Consider the following 19024-nt stretch of genomic DNA (forward strand, 5'->3'; position numbering starts at 1 on the left):
CTCTCCTGTCTCCCCTGGTCCTTCCCTAGGCTAGCCATGTCTCTCTTTTTTCTTTTTTTTATTATCTTTCCTTCCTTCCTTCCTTCCTTCTGTCCTCCTTCCTTCCTCCTCTTTCTTCTTCCTTCCTTCCTTCCTTCCTTCCTTCCTTCCTTCCTTCTTTCTTTCTTTCTTTCTCTCTCTCTTTCTTTCCTTTCTTGTGCTTTGGAGAATAGCCTGACCCCCTAACTCCTCTCTGGGGCAGCCCCTCAAATATTGGAAGATGCTCTCCTGTCTCCCCTGGCCCTTCTATTCCTTGGACTAGCCAGGCCCAGTTCCTGCAACCGTTCTTCGTATGTTTTAGCCTCCAGTCCCCTCATCATCCTGGTTGCTCTTCTCTGCACTCTTTCTAGAGTCTCCACATCTTTTTTATAGTGTGGTGCCCAAAACTGGATCTAATGCTTTGTTAAAGTTGGCACATTTCACGCCACAATTTGCTCTCCCCACCTCTGCCTTTTCCCCCTCTGAGGTCAGCCCTCCGATCCGGCAGGGAATTTGCAAACGCTTTGTAGAAATTGCAGAGAAATATGTATAACTACAGTTTTCAAGAGAAACCACCCCTTTGGACGAGGCTCTTCAACCCCGTCTGGAAAGGAGGGGAACCCCATTTTTTTGGGGGGGGTGGGGGTAGGGGAAGAACCTGCTTACTTGCTGGCGAAGAAGGCCACCCAGGGAAAGCGGAGGTCGTGCGTGTCGACGAAGACGTTCTGGACGAAGAGGTTGGGGCTGCAGCTATGCTGGGGAGGGGGAGATTGAGGGAAAGGACCACCTTCAGCGCCTTTTGGTTTTCAAGAGGAAACTAACTGGGCTTTTCTGGGGTTTCTTCCTTGGAAGAGGTTTCGCTTCTCACCCGAGAAGCTTCTTCAACTCTTGACGCCGTTCATGCAGTCAGAACCTGAAGAAGCTTCTCGGATGGGGAGTGAAACCTCTTCAAAGAAAAAAACCACCACCAGGAAGCCCAGGATCGTGGAACGACTTGAGAATCCCCAAGATAGATATTTGCTGGGGAGCAGAGGGGGAAACCCATCCCGGATGGAGAGGGGACAGTCTCCTAGGGACGAACCAGGAGCGATGCGGGAAGGGGAGCCAATCCGGGAAGAAAGACCCCCCGGATCTCCCCCCCGGGCACTTACGTTGAGGTAGCGTCCCAGGTTCCCCTCCAGCTTAGCGTCGATGATATAGCAGGACTCTTCCCCGTCGTAAAACTGGCGCGTGTTCCTCCGGACGGCCGCGTTCTCCCCCGAAGCCAGGTTGGTCGACTTGATGGCGATGCCGTGCGTGGACTTCAAGGCAAATCCCCGGGTGGATTTCACGGCCACCTGCCTCTTCACAGCTCCTGCAAGCAAGGAAGGAGAAAGGGGGCTCCGTCCGAAACTCTCCCGACCGAGTGGGGTCAGGCTAGATGAGCTCCAAGGACCCTTCCAACTCTCTCATTCTACCCTCCAAAGCAGAGGTGAAGCCAGGATCCAGCAGCAGCCAGTACAGGACGTGGGCCGCCCTCAACGCTTCGGTTAGTGACTGATGGAAGTTATAACAGCATTGGGGGGAAAAGGGGGGGGGGGCTTGGGGGCGATTTTTGCACTTATGACCACTGCAGCGTCCCCGCGGTCGCACATCTGAAACAGCCCTTCAATTGGCTTGCACTTAGGACGGCTCCCGGGGTCCGTGTGATCAAAATCCGGACACTTGGCAAAGCGGCTCACATTTACGACGGTTTCCCCTTCGGCGACCTCCTGCCAAGCGAAGCAAAACGGGGGCAGGCGAAAGTCGCCGCGCGGACGTTCTCGCTCAGCGGCGGCTACTTGGCCCCCCCCCAATCTCCGGCCATTTTAAGTTCAAGGACCAGCCGCGAGTGGTGCCTCCTCGCCTAAAGGGGAACCTCCGGATGCCGGCGCAGTCTATCCCGGAGCCTCACCCAGCCTGGAAGGGGCGTTCTTCTTTTGGTCGGCGCCCGTCTCTTCCTCCGAGCCGGACGAGATGGTCTGGATGTCGTCACTGTCGTTGGTGTGGTTGACCTGGATGGGCTCCGCGGCCGGCCGGACGTTGTCTCCGTCGCTGTCGGTGCTGCTGGAGAGCATCAGGACGTCCTGCTGCGGGAGAAAGAGTGACGTTTTCCTTCAACCGGCCAGACCGACCGGGGCCCCGAGTTCAAGTCCAGACCTCCCCCCCTTTTGAACCCTCGACCGAAATCCCTCCCTCCCCCCGGCCCGATTTTCCTACCCTGGAAGCCCGCAGGTAGAGAAGACGCCTCCGGGAAAAGCCCCCCCACCCCACGACTTACGTCCGGATTCTGGCCTTCTGATTGTCTCCGACTCTGATGGGAGGTCGTCTTGCTGGGGGGCCGCCGGGCGCCTTCCGGGATGGGCGGGTTTGGGTTGTAGCCGTAAACCCTGGTGGGCTGGCTGGGCCTGAGGAAGGGGTGGGGGGCAGAAAGAAGCCAGGGGGTGAACCCCTAAAGGGCTTTGCGACCCCTTCCCTGCAGTGAGGGAGGGGGGGATGCCGAGAAACGCATTCCGCAAAAGTCTTTCCCGAAACAACGGAAGAGGTGGTCTTATTTTTTTTGGGGGGGGGGGAAAGGGGCAATGAATTGAGGTGTGAGAGACCTCCCCCCCCCAAGGGGCAGCATCTGGAAGGAGAAATAGATTTTAGGGGGGGCTTCCAGGAATCCAGCCCTCCTCCCTGGCCAGTGGTCCATTTTTTCCCCGTTGAGGGACTCCATTTCTGCTTGCGGGGACTCGGGAAACGGCCCGGCTGGGGGAAAGAAATAACGGGGTCTCCTTCCCTGCTGTGGGGATCGGCCTCGAGCCCAGAGAAGGGTCTTTTCTTCCCGGGGATTAAAGGAGGTCTGAGGAGCCCCCCTGGAGTCGGGCAGGAAAACAGCCGAATGTTCTTACGCTGCTTTGCCTGGATCGTCCGGTTCCTGCGGGGAAAAGAGAAAAATTTCCCTTTGCTTCCGGAGCACTAAAGTTTCCCAGCCTGGAGGGTGGAAGGGCAGCCCTGGCAAGACTCCGCCCCACAGGTCAGCATTGGGGGCAGCTTGGGTGCCCTGCTGAGGGAGACACCCCCCCCCCCACACTTCCTCATGGTCCTCCCAGCCCTGAAAATTCCCCTGGATTCTGCGGCAGAAAGATTAGCCCAGTTTCTTTCTTTCTTTCTCTCTCTCTCTTCCTTCCCTCCTTTTCTCCCTCCCTTCCTTGCCTTTCTGCCTCTCCCTCCTTCCCTTCTTCCTTCCTATCTTCTTTCCTTTCCTTCCTCCTCTCCTTCCAATTTTCCCTTCCTTTCTCTTCTTTCTCCCACCATTACCTTTCCTTTCCTCCTTCCCCTCTCCCTCCTTCCTTCCTATCTTCTTTCCTTCCTCCCTCCTCTCCCTCTCCTCTCCTCATTTTTCCTTCCTTTTTCTCTCTTTCCCTTCCTTTCCCTTCTTTCTCCCACTCCCTTCCTTCCCTCCATTATCTTTCCTTTCCTCCTTCCCCTCTCCCTCCTTCCTCCCTATCTTCTTTCCTTTCCTTCCTCCCTCCTCTCCCTCTCCTCATTTTTCCTTCCTTCCTTTTTCTCTCTTTCCTTTCCTCCCTCCCTCCCTTTTCTCCTATAAGGCGATTCCGGGGAGATTTTCCGGCCCAGACTATCCCCTTCTGACATTCTGCACAATCGTGGTTCGACGCATGTCACTCACTGTCCAATCCGCTCTGGACAGGTGGGTGCTTTCCCCTCCCAGTCCAGCAGGTGGGCGTTTAAAAAAAGAAGAAGCCCCCACCCCATGATTGTGTAAGCAGGACAGGAATTCAATAGCTTGTTTTGGGAGGGGTCCTCCGGGCTGCCCCCCCACAAAACGGTTCTTCTGCGCAGAGACCGTACCTCTTTCTTCTTCACCACCTTCACCTCTCCCCCCTCCGGGCTGGGCTCGTCCTTGGTGAGGGGGAGGCTGGGCCCCCGACTCTTCTCGCCCTCCCCGGGTTCCGCCTTCACGGGGGGCTTCCCCTCGGCCGCCGCCTCCTGCATCCGAAAGGACGAGCGGCTGTCGCTGTCCGGGTATCCGTCGGCCACGGTGTTGGAGCTCAGCCAGGAGGCCACCTTATTCTTGGAGGTCTCCTCCGAGACAGGGGGCTTGCAGGGAGCGGGGGCCTCCTCGTGGCTGGCCTGCCTGGCCGGGCCGGAGTCCTTGGGAGGCCGTCTCGGACAGGCCGTTCTCCCGCTGGCCCCGCGTCTGGCGGCGAGTGGCGTAGCTGCGCCAGACCGAGCTGGTGCTGAAATCCTCGTCTTTGCAGAAATTGTCGTCCGAGCTCTCCTCGTTCGACTCCTCGGCCTCCTCCGTGCCAGAGTTGTCGTCGTCCTCGTCCTTCAGGTTGACGCCGCTGCTGTCCGAGGAGTACTTGGCCTCGCTCTCGTAGCCCTCCTTCGAGTTCTCCACGCTCTCGATGTGGTCCAGGTTGGCAAAGTACTCGTCCCCCATCTCCAGGCCCTCCTTGTCGGCAAAGTCGTCCGTCAGGATCTTCCCTGCCAGAGGAGAGAAGCGGGCTCGGAGAGCGTCCTCCCGGGTTTCGCCAGTCACGGGGACTAGAAACTTATGATTCGCGTAGATATCCCATTGTTTTACAGCGGAGGTGGGGGACTGTGACCCTTTTAAGGACTGGTGGACTTCAACTCCCAGAATTCCCCCGCCAGCCATGTTTGGTTTCCAAACTGGGCGACTTTGAGTTTTGAGGACTCCAACTCCCAGAATTTGGGCAGAGGAATTCTGGGAGTTGGAGTCCACGACTTATAAAAGGACTGTAGTTCCCCACCCCTGGTTTTACAGGTAGTCCTTGACTTGCAAAACTCCTGTTTAGTGAACCGTTTGAAGTTACAAAAGCACCGAAAAGAGTGATCAACAGAGAGCTGAATTATCCACATTTGAGAAGTGGTGAGGACACCAAAAACCACAGATTCTACCTGCCCAAGATCAGCTGTTGCCCCCAGTGCAAAGGGCTCTAGAAAAACCCACCGAGAGAAAATTCTAGGGGTTCACAGGTAGGAAATATTGGTTGCGCCCCTCCTGACCTCCACACGGAGGCTGAACTCGTAAAGATGACGCACCACGCAGCTCGATTAGCCACGATTTGACTGTTAAGCTGCCCATCACGATGGGGCTGGCTTGCATTTGAGACTTAAGTTTGAGTTTGGATGGACTTAGGAGTCCCCCGCAAATAAAAAAGGACCCAGCCCGCCTGGATCCAAGGAGAGCCACGGCTGCCAAAACCCCGGGGTGAAATTCAGCCAGTTCTGACAGGTTCTGGAGAAACGGTAGCGGGAATTTTGAGTAGTTCGGAGAACCGGCAAACGCCACCTTTGGCTGGTCCCAGAGTGGGGAGGGAATGGGGATTTTGCAGCATCCTTCCCCTGCCACGCCCACCAAACCACGCCCACAGAACCAGTCATTAAAAAAATTGAATTTCACCACTGCCGAGTCCCCCCCCCTCTTCTTCTCGGCCTGCCCAGCTGTGCGGCTCGAGAGCTTCCCCTGTGGAGCCACAGCCCGAGGCGGCTGCCTTACCCGCGTAGATGCAGACGAAGGAGCCCTTGGCGATGTCGTCCAGGCAACGGATGCCCCAACCTTTGTTCTGGGTCTTGAAGAGCTGGAGCCGCACTTGCAGGCCGTGCTGGACCAGGCGGTTCGTGCACATGTTCAAATTACACTTGCAACACTTGTTGCACTCGTACACTCTGGGGGAAGACCGGGTTGTTGGGTGGGGGGGAGAGACATGCGTTATTTACCTTCGAGAAGTGGTGAGGACATCAGAAACCATGTGCCACACGATAATCGAGCTCATAGCCGGGGTGGGTGGGTGACACAATTTTCCATGCAACAAAAAGCAAAGATTTCTAAACCCAGCTGGTCTTCGACTTATGACCATCCTGGAGATGGCCCATTAGAGTTGTAATGGTGAAAGGTAAAGCTGTCCGTATTTAAAAATCTTTAAAAAAATAAAAAAAAAGATGGTCGGTCGTTAAGCGAATCTCCACGGTCAGGAAACGGATCCGCGGCGGTGAAGTGAACCCGTGGCTTTTATCGAAAAGCGGAATTAACCCTCCCACCCCAGGGGAAAAGGCCTAAACTTCAGAGTGGGATCATGAGTAGCTTTTGTGGGGGCGGGGCTGTCGTAAATTCGGTCGTTAAGGGGCTGGTCATAAGTTGAGGACTCCAATGTAGAGGGGAACGAGCGCACAAATACTAATAAAACATAAACATAAAACAAACACAGCGCGGAAAACATTCAATTGGCTCAGCTGGAAATTGAGGAGTTGAGGGTTGAGGTCGATCCTGGCTCTGGTCTCCCCTCTGGGGCCTCCCCCCTCCCCTGAAAAGCCCCCACTCACCCCGTGGGGAGACACTCCTCCAGCCGCTTGTGTTGGTAGCCGGAATTGTAGTTGATCTGCCCGCCGGGAGTGCAGGCCGTGGCCTGGACCGTCAGCTGATGACAGGCGCATTTTGACCTGCGGGAGATACAAACGGGGGCACCACTGTAGATTCCTGGCGGATAAAACATGGCGGGAACAAAGCGGATCCCCCCCCCGGGGACTGGATCTGGCTTGATTTGGACCCCTTTGTAGAAAACGAGCAGGCCGAGCCCAAGGTAAGGGGGGTTCAAGCACGTCATGAGTCTCGAGTCCCTTCGCGCCCACAAGGGATCAAAGTGCCACCCGCCTTGAATTCCTTATCCGCCGCTAAATTGCTTTGACTGTTAGTAGTTCGGATTCTTTTACAGAGTTCTTATGCTCGCAATACGGCATAACTTATGTTTATTTTGAAGTGCCTGGATTTCCTCTTGTTTGACACCCTCTGGAGACCCCTTGGATTCCCTCTGAGCCCCCACCCCCACCGACCGTTTTGGGCTTTGCAGCGAAGCGGCTAAGTTGGCGGCCTGGTTCTTCTCGAGAGGAACCGAGGAGCTGGTTGTGCAAACTTCACGCTTAGAAGACTGGGGACCGATTGGGGAGGGGGCCGAGGGGGACGACGACACTCACTTGTCCCTGCAGCCGTCCTCGCAGTCGCAGCCCACCAGGTACTCCCAGCCGGTGTTGATGAAGACCCCCTTCCCCGGGATCCGCTCCTTGCTGTAGGCCACCTGGGGCGGCGGGGTGCTGTCGATCTCGTTGACGCAGGAGAGGGGGACGTCCTCCTGGCCCTTGGTGATGTCCGCGATGTAGTAGAAGGGCTTGTAGGGCTGGAACTTGCGGTCCACCAGCACGTAGGGGTCCAGGCAGAACATCTCCAGGAAGAGGAAGTCGCAGTCCGTCTCAAAGAGGTAGCGCTCGATCTCGTTCATGCTGCGCAGGCAGAGGCCGCAGGGCGTCTTGTAGATGACGTGGAAGCCCGTCTTCCGGTTGATCCGCCGGCGGGCCGTCATGCGGCGGAAGTCGTAGAGCAGCGGGATGAGGAGCGGGTTGCGGCTGCGGTGCAGGTCGGGCCGGAGGGGCCGCACCCGGCTCAGGCACTTGAAGCTGCAGACGTGAGGCAGGTAGAAGAGCTTCTCCACGGGGGCCCGGTAGGAGGTCTCGTTGGGGGCCCGCTCCATCATGCTGTGGAAGGACGGGAGCGCACCCGTCGTGGGTTGCGCTCCGGAGAACCTGCCAGGTGAGAGGAGAGAGATAGAAAGAGGGGGGAGAGAAAGAGAGGGAGAGAAATAGAGGGAGAGAGAGAGAGAGAGAGAGATGAGGGAGAAAAAGAGAAATAGGGAGAGAGAGAGGGAGAGAGAGAGATAGAGAGGGAGAAAAAGAGAAATAGGGAGAGAGATAGAGAAAGAGAGAGATAGAGAGGGAGAGGGAGATAAAGAAATAGAGAGAAAAAGAGAGAGAGAGAGAAAGAGAGAGAGAGAAAGAGAGGGAGAGAGAAAAAGAGAAATAGGGAGAGAGAAAGAGAGATAGAGGGGGAGAGAAAGAGAGAGATAGAAAGCGGGAGAGGGAGAGAGGGATAGAAAGAGAGGGAGAAAGAGATAAAGAAATAGAGAGAGAGAAAGAGGGAGAAAGAGAGAGATAGAAAGAGGGAGAAAGAGAGAGAAAGAGGGAGAGAGAAAGAGAGGGATAGAAAGAGAGGGAGAGAGAGAAAAAGAGAAATAGGGAGAGAGAGAGGGAGAGAAAGAGAGAGATAGAGAGGGAGAAAGAGAAATAGGGAGAGAGAGAGAGGGAAAGAGAAAGAGAGGGAGAGAGAGAAAAAGAGAAAGAGAGATAGAGAGGGAGAGAAAGAGAGATAGAAAGGGAGTGAAAGAGATAGAGAGGGAGAGAGAGAAAAAAGAAATAGGGAGAGATAGAGAGGGAGAGAAAGAGAGAGAGAGAAAGAGAGGGAGAAAGAGAAATAGGGAGAGATAGAGAGGGAGAGAAAGAGAGAGAGAGAAAGAGAGGGAGAGAGAGAAAAAGAGAAATAGGGAGAGAGAAAGAGAGAGGGGGGACGAGAGAGAGAAATAAAGATGGCTGGGCGACTCAGAATGAGAAGTACGGGAAGGGACCCGAGAGGTCTTCCAGCCTGACCCCCTGCTCAAGCAGGAGACCCTCTGTAGCAGAGGTGGACAATCGTGGCTTGTGGACTTCAACTCCCAGAATAACGGAGCCAGCAGGGGGATTCTGGGAGTTGAAGTCCACAAGTCTTAAAAGTCGCCACGTGTGAAGGCGTCTGCCTTGAAGGCCAGGGGCCTCTTCTGCTCTCCAGCCCTCAGAGGTCACCTGAACTGTTGGCTCACTCCTGTCCGGCTGACCGGGGGCGTCTCGCACAGGACGGGGGAGGACGGGGGGGACAGGCCCGATCCGACTGACCCGGGACGTAGGAACGAGGTGCTCTTTTTCGCCACTTGCTGCTTCTTCGCTTGAGCTAACTGGCTCTCCGAGCTGCGGGAGTTTTATTAAAAAGAGAGAGAGAGACTTTTCAGGCAGTCCTCGGCTTACGACGGTTCCCTTACTGACCGTTTGAAACTGCAACAAGCCTGAAAAAAGCCACGCGGGGGGCGCTTTTCACACTTAGCGGACGTTGCAGCATCTCAAAACCCAGGTGCTTGGCAACTGGCTCATATTTACGACGGGGAGGGTCCCGTGATCCCCTTTTGACAAGCCAAGATCAAAAGGGGAAGCCGGGGTCCGCTTATCGACCGTGAGGCCTGTTGGTGACCCACTTAAGAACCGGGGCAAAAACGCACCGAACAAAAAGTCTCGCTCGGGCGACGGGAGATTTTGGCCTCGGCTGCGGTTGTTAAGTCGAGGAACTTGCCCGTATTTGTAGAAAGAATAGAGTAGAAATAAAGCTGGAAGGGCCCCCCGGAGGTCTTCTAGTCCACCCCCCTGCTCAAGCAGGAGAACCTATACGAGTTGAGACCAGTGGCTGTCCAATCTCTCCGGGGATGGGGACTCTGCAACTTCCAGTGGCAAGTTGTTCCACCGGCTAACTGCCCTCCCTGTTAGGAAGCTTCTCCTGAATTCCAGGCTGGTGAGTTTCCGTCCGTTTCCTTCGGGGGGCTTTGGAGAAGAGGGGGAGGAGGAGGGGGCTTCCCAAAGCCTCCTCCCAGAGGAGACCCCCCCCCCAAGAACCAGGGACTTACTCTGACTCCCCAAAGAGAGAGAGCACCGGCTGGGAGGTGGTCAGGAGAACCTGGGGCTCGGCCGGGAGGAGCTGCTGCTGTTGAGGGCTGGTCCCCGTCAGGTCGTGGATGTACTGCACCACGGGGCCCTTGGTCCGCACGGCCCCTGGGGGGGGTGGGGGGAGAGAGGGACCGGGGGGGGGAGAGGTCAGTAATTGGATCGCCGTCACACTAGGAGAAGCGTTGAGAAAGAGCGAGAGAAGCAGGCAAGGCAACACGTCGCGATTAGCGGCGGATTCTCAGCGGGGATTTTATCCTGCAGGCGGTGCCGGCCGCCCCGGGGTTACAACGGTTCGCTTAGGGACCGCTCAGAGTTACAACGGCAGGGGAAATTGTCCTCCGTCTGTGGCTGTTGAGTTGAGGGCCACCCGTATTATGCCTTGGTCATCCTCTCTGGCTTCCCCTCCCCAGCCTGACCCCCCCCCCCCCCGGGGCTGTTTTTCGGCCATGGGGGGGGGGTGGAGGGTCATTTTAAGGTGGACGTACCCACATTGGGCCGCATCCTTATGTGGCCGGCCTGCTTCTTGTCGTGGGTGGAAGCGTTGGAGGTCTTCATGCTGAACATGGGCTCCAGGCGGGTCGAGCCCCGGTAGATCCACTCGCAACGTTTGTCATCCTGGCAACAGCAGAGAGAGAGAAAGAGAGGGAGAGAGAGAGACAGAGAGAGAGAGAGATGGAGACAAGAGAGTCAGAGATAGACAGAGAGAGATAGAAAGAGAAAGAGAGGGAGAGAGGGGGGAGAGAGAGACAGAGAAAGAGAGATAGAGAAAGGGATAGATGGAGACAAGAGAGTCAGAGACAGACAGCGAGAGAAAGAAAAACAGATGGATAGATGGATAGATGAAGAGAGACAGAGACAGACAAAAGAGAGAGACAGAGAGAAAGAGAGAGAGAAAAGGATAGATGGAGACAAAAGAGATAAACAGAGACAGAGAGAGAAAGAAAAATAGATGGACAGATGGAGATGAGACAGAGAGAAGAGAGAGACAGAGAGAAACAGAAAAGGATAGATGGAGACAAGAGAGAAACGGAGAGAGAAAGAGATAGAAAGAAAGAGAGAGACAGAAGTAGAGACAGAGAAAGAGAGAAAGAAAAATAGATGGACAGATGGAGATGAGACAGACAAAAGAGAGAGAGAGAAAGAGAAAAGGATAGATGGAGACGAGACATAAACAGAGACAGAGAGAAAGAAAAATAGATGGACAGATGGAGACGAGACAGAGAGAAGAGAGAAGAGAAAAAGAGAAAAGGATAGATGGAGACGAGAGATAAACGGAGAGAGAAATAGACAGAAAGAAAGAGAGAGACAGAGGTAGAGACAGAGAAAGAAAAATAGGTGGATAGATGGAGACAAGAGAGACAGAGACAGAAAAAGAGAGGGAGGCAGAGAGATAGAAAGAGAAAAGGATAGATGGAGACAAAAAGAGAAAGAGAGAGAGAGAGGCAATGAGAAAGAGATAGACAGACACAAAAGAGATAGAGAGAAAGAGACAGAGAGAGAAAAAGAGGGTGTTGGGCCATGCTGGAAGCCGAGGTCAGCGAGGGGCGGGTGGGGGGGGGGACCGGGGCATGCCGCGGGTGGGGGACCTCTGAGCCCCTCCTACCAGGAAGAGGATCTTGACCAGGCTGCCGTCCACTTCCTCCACCCGCGACTTCCACCAGGTGCCCTCCCACTCGGTCTTGATCTGCTGGCCGCCCTTCAGGAGCACCATGGGACGGTTGGGGTACGCGGTGACGTATTCCTCGATGAAATCCCGGCAGGAGATATCTTCAATGTCCTCCCAGGATTTCTTGACTGCGCGGAGGAGACAGAAGACGCCCGTTGTTCCCGCCAGGCAGCTCTCAACTGAACCAGAGTTCCTTCAGCGACCGTTCAGAGTTACGACAACGGCACTGGTGGAAAACAGGGACTCCTGCTCCCCCCCACTAACATCCGTACAGCCACAGGATCAAAATCCAGACATTGGGCAACTGGTTCATAATTATGACGGTTGCAGCGTCCCGGTTTTCCAAACTTGTGACAAGCCAAGGTCGAAAAGGGGAAGCCGGGCTCGCTTCCCGCTTAAGAACCGTGGCGAGGGAGGTCATATAACCTCCCTCATTTCTGACAAGCAAAGTCAACCAGCTGGATTCACTTAATGACCACGTGGCTAGGTGACGCAACGGAAGCGGTTTGTTTAACAACCAATGCTAGAGACGCCCGAAAGGAGGCAACGGAAGCCCCCCCCCCCCATACCCGGCTCTCCTGCTCAAACCCGAACGGCAGGAGGGCCGGTTCTACTCACGAGGCCTGCAGATGAGGTAAAGCTCGGGCTGAATGACGTAGGAGGCGTAACCGTCGTCAAAGAAGATCAGGAACCTAGAACGGGGGACAGGGGAGGGGGGGACAGTTCGTTCCCGCTTCCATCAAGGAGAAGCGATCGGAACAAATGCTTCAGAAACATGCCGGAGACAGAATCGTCAATGTCTTTTAAGGACGCCATAATCCCTTGTAGGGCAGAGTCTGGGCAACTGAATGGGGCTAGCAGAATGTTTAGTGGCCAGATGCCTTTCCCGTTGCCAGTATGGAGTTTTGTTCAGCTGATATATTCTCATTGTGCCCAGAGAGAGAGACGTATCTGCTTCGACCTAGGATCGAACTTCCAATTCACTCCGCTACGCAGCGGGAGGGATTCGGACCGCCGACCTTTCTGATCGACAAAGCTCAGCGTCTTAGCCGCTGAGCCACCGCGTCACCCTCCCAAATAAATACTTCATCTTTCCCGGTTTTCACAGACTTTTCCTCCTCCTCCTTCCCGTTTTCCAAACCCAGCCGCCGGTTGCCCTGACCTCATCTTATTCTTCACGTTGGGCATCTCGGCCACAATTCCCGCGTAGAGCCAGACCTGGTTCCCGTCTTTGTACTTGGCCACAACTCGGCTGCCCACGTGTAGCCTCTCGGGCACCGGGTGGGCGTCGTAAGCGATGTGGTTGCCCGACAGCAAACTCTTCCCTTTGTTGTCGAATTTAACCTTGTATTTCTTCCCGGGGCCTAAAGGGAAGGAAAGAGGAAGGATTAGTTTAAACGGGGAAGCAAGGCTCTAGTCCTCAGGACGACCGGAGGCAGCGGGCCGAGAGGAAGAAGTATAAGTGGCTGGAGAAAAAGCTGTTCAAAACGTATGGTTCTTTTTATTAAGTTTATTAAGTTACAAATTATTATTAAGTTTATTAAAGTACGAATTGTTATTAAGTTTATTAAATTACAAATTATTAAGTTCATTAAATTACGAATTATTATTAAGTTTATTGAATTACGAATTATTAATTAAATTACGAATTATTATTAAGTTTATTAAATTATGAATTATTATTAAGTTTATTAAATTACGAATTATTATTAAGTTTATTAAATTATGAATTATTATTAAGTTTATTAAATTATGAATTATTATTAAGTTTATTAAATTACAAATTATTATTAAGTTTATTAAATTACGAATTGTTATTAAGTTTATTAAATTACGAATTATTAAGTTTATTAAATTACAAATTATTATTAAGTTTATTAAATTACGAATTATTATTAAGTTTATTAAATTACGAATTATTATTAAGTTTATTAAATAACAAATTATTATTAAGTTTATTAAATTACAAATTATTAAGTTTATTAAATTACAAATTATTAAGTTTATTAAATTACAAATTATTAAGTTTATTAAATTACAAATTATTAAGTTTATTAAATTACAAATTATTATTACGTTTATTAAATTACGAATTATTATTAAGTTTATTAAATTACTAATTGCTATTAAGTTTATTAAATTACGAATTATTATTAAGTTTATTAAATTACGAATTATTATTAAGTTTATTAAAGTATGAATTGTTATTAAGTTTATTAAATTACGAATTATTATGAATTTTCTTTTTTCATAAATAAGAGTAGGTGGGCTGGAGAAGGGCTCCAATTGTAGAAACCTTCAGAAATTATGAAATCAGGAGAGGAAAATCAACATAGGATGTGAGTCAATGGTAAGCAAAATTTCAACTGGTTAATATTAAATCAACAAATTTTCTTTCTTTCTTTCTTTCTTTCTTTCTTTCTTTCTTTCTTTCTTTCTTTCTTTCCTTCTTTCTTTCTCTTTCCCCTCTTCTTCCTTTCCTTTCTTTTCCCTCCCCTCTTCTTCCTTTCCTTTCGCTCCCCTCTTCTTCCTTTCCCCTCCCTTCTCTCTTCTTCCTTTCCTCCCCTCTTTCCTTCCCCTCTTCTCTTCCTTTTATTTCCTTTCCTTTCTTTCCCTTCCCTGCCTCTCTTCCTTTCCTTCCCCTCCCCTTCCTCTGTTTTTTTCTCACAAACAAGTTTCAAAAGACAGCTTTTGCGTACTTGTCAAAGTTTAGCAACCTCTCCGCGTGCAAATCTTAGCGAGGGTCTTTTCAAACAAGGCTCGGCCGGGCCCGCTATGAACCCAGGGACCGAGGGGGGGGGCCTTACCCACTGTCTGGATGGCAATCAGGGTGCCCTTGTGCCACGTCTTTGTCCGTTTCTTGCCCAGGATACGATCACCAACCGTGAGGTCACCTTCGTGGGTCAGTTCACAGCCAACTGTAAAAAATAAAAAATAAAGGGTTTTGTGTGTGTGTGTAATGTTTTAAAAGTAGTTTGCCATTGTTTACTTCCCAGGGCTGAGAGAGAATGACTGGCCCGAGATCACCCAACTAGCTTTATGCCCAAGGAGGACTAGAACTCACCACCGCCTGGTTCCTAGCCTGCTGACTCAATGGCCATACCAAACTTTCTGCTGATGACTATCAGATTAAAATAAATAAATAAACCAGGATGCCAACCAATTACTTTTGGAAGACAGAAAAGTGCCACAAGGCCCGGAGTCAAATTTTAGAACAGCTTCTATTTGTTTTATCCGTTGGCTGCTAGTCCTCATGATTTCAAAAAAATAGGTTAGAAAGCGGAGGAGGAAGTCACAGCAGTGTTAGGATTTCGCAGGAGTTCACCATTAAGAGCCATGTAAAAACATACTTTATCCTACATTGTGTCTATTTATTCTCCATGTTGCGGCCCTACAGGTGGCAGCCAGATTCGGGCAGTGAGGAGGGTTGGGGAGGAACCTGGAGTCTGGGGAAGGCTCTACGGAGGGCTCTGTGTCGGAGGCAGAGAGGGGGCCAGAGCCGTATGCCAGTTATCAGCTGCCTTCGGAGTCGGACATCAGTGAGGCAGAAGAACAGCTGGAGCCTGTTCCCAGTGTGCGCATACACAGAGTGGCCAGACGAAGGGAAGAGCTAAAGAACAGGGGTCGACTTGGGAGGAAGGCCACAGGTGGACCAGAGGAAATAAAAGAGGAGCGAAAGGGGAGTGGAGTTTGCAGGAGACAATTAGTTCATTTAATTCGTTCGTGACTCTCCGAAACTCCTTGCCAAATTTTGCAGATCTTGGCCTGGCAGCTCTCCAAGACAGATAAGGTCTGTGACCGTAAATCCTCCCTTGAAAAACATTGCTGGATGTGAATGAGCAGAATTCACAGTCAATTAATAAAAGCGTTTTTTGTCGGGACGAGGATTTTGCTTCAGGCTCTCGGGAAGCCTCGCTCAGAAAACTCGGGGCTCTGTTTTAAACCGCATTCTTAATCCCGAGGAGATCTGGATATCGAAGAGACTCTCGAGACTGCTTCTCTCACCCACCCACCCACCTCCCCACGGCAATTGTGTACAGCACACACCCCTGTGGGAATCCAAGCTGCCCGTCTTCTTGTTAACGGCGTCCATGAATTTTTGGACGTCTTGAGCCGACTTCCGCATGGCGGCCATGGCTTCTCGGAGCTGCAGGTGGGAAAGAGAAAGAAGGGAAATCCGTTTGGATTTGCTCACCGGGAAAACAAAAAAAGGACAAAAGCTGAGAAGGATTCAGGAAAGGGACGGAGAGGACCTTGGGGAAAGGAAGGAGAGAAGCTTCACCCGATGCCGGTGGTTGGTGCCAAGCTCAATCTTTTCGGCTCTGGAGGCTTGATAGGCGAAGAATATTATCCCCGCTGGATATTGTTATTATTATTATTATTCACCTATCGAACTACAGAGGAAAAATTGCCACGCTTCCAAGCCAAAAGTGGTTCAAAGCAGGATTTCAGCTCAGTCCTCGCTTAGTGGCATCCCCAGGAACAAAGTACAAGCAGTCATCAACTTACAACAGTCCATTTAGTGACCAAAGTTGCAACCGCCCTGCAAATAGGGACTGTTTTTCACCCTTTACGGCCAACGTAGCATCATCCCCATGGTCCAAATTCAAACAATTGGCAACTGTATTTACGACGGTCGCACTGCCCTGAGGTGACAGGAGCTCTAACCCTAACCCTTCCAAGTCAAAGGGGAAGCCGGGATTCACTTAATAACCGTGTGACTAACTTAACTGCAGTGGTCCACTTAATGACTCTTGGCACCAAAGGTCGTAAAATGGGGCGAAATTCACTTAACCACAGAAATTTTGGGCTCAATTGCGGCCATAGGTCGAGGACTACCTGTAAACTATTTTTTTTTCTCCCAAGAGAAGAGCTATTTCATGGCTTCTGTTCACTTTTGGAAAATGCCCACCCTTCTCTCTAACTGGATTATTTTTTTCCTAACTAGGTTAGTGAGCAGTTATTCCCCCTTCTGGTCCCACAAACTTACCAGGGTCTGGTCCTTTGCAATTTTGTTATTCGGATCTGCTACAATAGAAAGGAAATACAAAATTAAATACAGCCCAAAAGTATGGATTTAAATAATCTTGAAATTAGTTTCAAAGCGCAATTTTAAACGAACGCAGTTAGTTTCAAAACATGATTTTAAACGATCTCTGTTAAGTTTCAAAGCACAATTTTAAACTATCGCAGTTAGTTTCAAAGCAGGACTTCAAACGATCGCAATTAGTTTCAAAACATGACTTTAAACAATCACAGTTAAGTTTCAAAGCACAATTTCAAACTATCCCAGTTAATTTCAAAGCACAATTTTAAACGATCGCGGTTAAGTTTCAAAGCGCAATTTTAAACGATTGGAGTTAGTTTCAAAACATGACTTTAAACAATCACAGTTAAGTTTCAAAGCGCAATTTTAAACTATTGCAGTTAGTTTCAAAGCCTGATTTTAAATGATGGCAGTTAGTTTCAAAGCACAATTTTAAACTATCGCAGTTAGTTTCAAAGCAGGACTTCAAACGATCGCAATTAGTTTCAAAACATGACTTTAAAACAATCCAAGTTAAGTTTCAAAGCCTGATTTTAAACGATCCCAGTTAGACAATAACTGCTGGATAAAAAGCCAAGGCAGAAGTGGGCTGATCCCACCGCCGTCCAACCTGAGTCAACACTCATGACGTCGTCGTCATCCTCGTCGGGAATTTCGATCACTTCCATGGGTTTGCTGAAACCGTTCTCCAAATCCGAGTCCGTCTCTCGGTATTCCAGCCCCAGGTTGACGTAGACGTCTTTGACCAAAACTTCGCATTCATCCACCGCCCTGGGAGGCAAACGGAAGTCAATTCGATTAAGATAGAACCAGAAAATCAGAGCTTGTGTCAGCTTTCTGGAAAATGGGATTAAATACAGGTGGTTCCTGGCTTACAAGAGTTTGTTTAGCGACCATTTGAGGTCGTAAAAGGGGGCAAAACTCACTTCACATCACGTTACCCAGTCTGGGAACGAAACTTTCAGAAAATAAATTGAAAGAAGCTTGGGGAGAGCCAGCCGCTGCCAAAATTTAAAACCCGGGCTTCAGATATTTTCTATTATTATGTTTAACATCTGTCTTACTTAGCAGCAGGAACTTTGGCCTCGACTTTGGTCTCAAGTCAAGGACTGCCTGCGTTTTGGACAGGGGTTTCGAAATGTTTCATGCATCCCGTGTTATTTTTTCACCCTTCCAGCCGTGGGGGACCAGCCCTGTTGCTAAACCGTCCTGAGTTGTGAATGAGGCTTAGGCAACTAAGATAAGGAAATATTTCCCCTCCCTGACAGGTAAATCCTTGGTTTATGACTTAGAAAACCTCTGGAAGGTATGAGAGGCCGACCTTGGGGGCTACTCATGACCCAGTTTCGACACTTCAATGGTTGGGTTGAAGTTTCAACCTAATGTATGATCGTCACAACTTAGGGCCCCGAAGAGCAGGCTCCGTTATGTATCTTGAGGACCGGCTGCGTACTTTTATACTTTTGAATTGCTTTTTTTTTAAGGAATGCAAAGCTTCGCCGAGAGGCCGTTTTGCTTACTTGACGGCGTTTTCAAGCAGCTGGTCGACGTGAGCCACTTCCGCCTCCTTCTGCTTCACGGACTCCTCCAGGCGCCCCAGCTCCTCCTTCCGCTGCTTGATGTACTCCGATTTCTCCATCTCCTCCTCGATCAGCTGCTTGAGGTCCTCCAGGGAGATGCCCATCTCCTCCATCACCTCCCGCTGGAGCTCGAGGATGTCCTCCGACTCCGCCATGGCGGCAGAACCTGAAACGGTCCGGAGGGGGGGAAAAAAAAGCAAATAAGACATGGTAGCTGGGAAACATTGGGGAGGGGGGTCTCTGTTGGGAAGAGGCACCCGCACCCCCCCCAAGAGGGACCCTCCAGTTTGGGGGGGGTCTTTGTTGGGAAGAGACACCCCCCCCAAGAGGGACCCTCCAGTTTTTTTGGGGGGGGGGGGTCGGCTCTTAAATATGTCCGACTCTCCCTTGGGGTTTGCACCCCCCCCCCAAAAAAAGCCACAGCCCGCCTTTAGCTAAGATTAAGACGAACCAGGGTTAGTTCGATGCCAGGTCTGTCCATGGGATGGCTGGGTCCATGCAGGCTGAGCCCCATGGGCATTGTAGTCCAAGACCAGAGGAACAGGGCCAGGTGGGGCACACCTGAGTTTGCTCACTCCTCCTTGCTCCCCACTTTGCTGCCGCCCCTCCCCTGCAGACCCCTCCTCTTTCATTCTCCCTCTCCCCCCCCACCCCGGCTTCCCCTGCAGCCCCCCCACCCACCCCCAGCCTCTCCCCCACTCACCTTCTCCCCTGGGGGCGGGAGAGGAGGGGGGGGTCTTATATTGCCTGGAACCCAATTAGGCTTCTCTGGGGGGGCTGGAGGGGGGCAGTTTAGACAGGACAGGAAACCCATTCAACGTGCTTCCGGGGGGCGGGGCGTCGCTCGTGCCCCGGACGAGCGAGGCGGTGGGAGGGAGATGTGCGCATGCGCCCTTGGGAAGGAGGCAAGGGGGGGAAGAGCACCACCCCCCCTCCGCCCACAAGCCGCGCAGGCGCACTGCCCTGGGGGGAAAGGCGGAAGAATGAAAGGAGGGAGAGCCCCCGCCCTTCAGTCATCGGAAGCAGTGCGCATGCTCGACTCTCTCTCTTGTTTTGCTTCATTTATTTATTTAAATGCCGGCTGGAGGATTCTGG

The 19024-nt window shown here is 51.5% G+C and overlaps 1 protein-coding gene across 1 annotated transcript; it reads right to left on the reverse strand.

Moving 5' to 3' along the window:
* Positions 1 to 590: 590 nt before the first annotated feature.
* SETDB1 (SET domain bifurcated histone lysine methyltransferase 1) lies at positions 591 to 18759 on the reverse strand. The gene is given in 22 exon segments (XM_087705016.1): positions 591 to 773; positions 1170 to 1372; positions 1952 to 2126; positions 2318 to 2444; positions 2931 to 2956; positions 3892 to 4197; positions 4199 to 4530; positions 5567 to 5736; positions 6391 to 6507; positions 7039 to 7641; positions 8731 to 8892; positions 9597 to 9741; positions 10122 to 10251; positions 11240 to 11430; positions 11921 to 11994; positions 12465 to 12666; positions 14110 to 14220; positions 15350 to 15449; positions 16293 to 16330; positions 16960 to 17120; positions 17870 to 18095; positions 18633 to 18759. Coding segments are annotated over 21 exon segments (3681 nt in total). The 5' UTR covers positions 18085 to 18095; positions 18633 to 18759; the 3' UTR covers positions 591 to 680.
* Positions 18760 to 19024: the final 265 nt, after the last annotated feature.

The sequence above is a fragment of the Thamnophis sirtalis genome, unplaced genomic scaffold (assembly GCF_051295495.1).
Source record: "Thamnophis sirtalis isolate CommonGarterSnake01/CBP01778 unplaced genomic scaffold, rThaSir2_p1.2 scaffold_2, whole genome shotgun sequence".
NCBI lineage: Eukaryota > Metazoa > Chordata > Lepidosauria > Squamata > Natricidae > Thamnophis > Thamnophis sirtalis.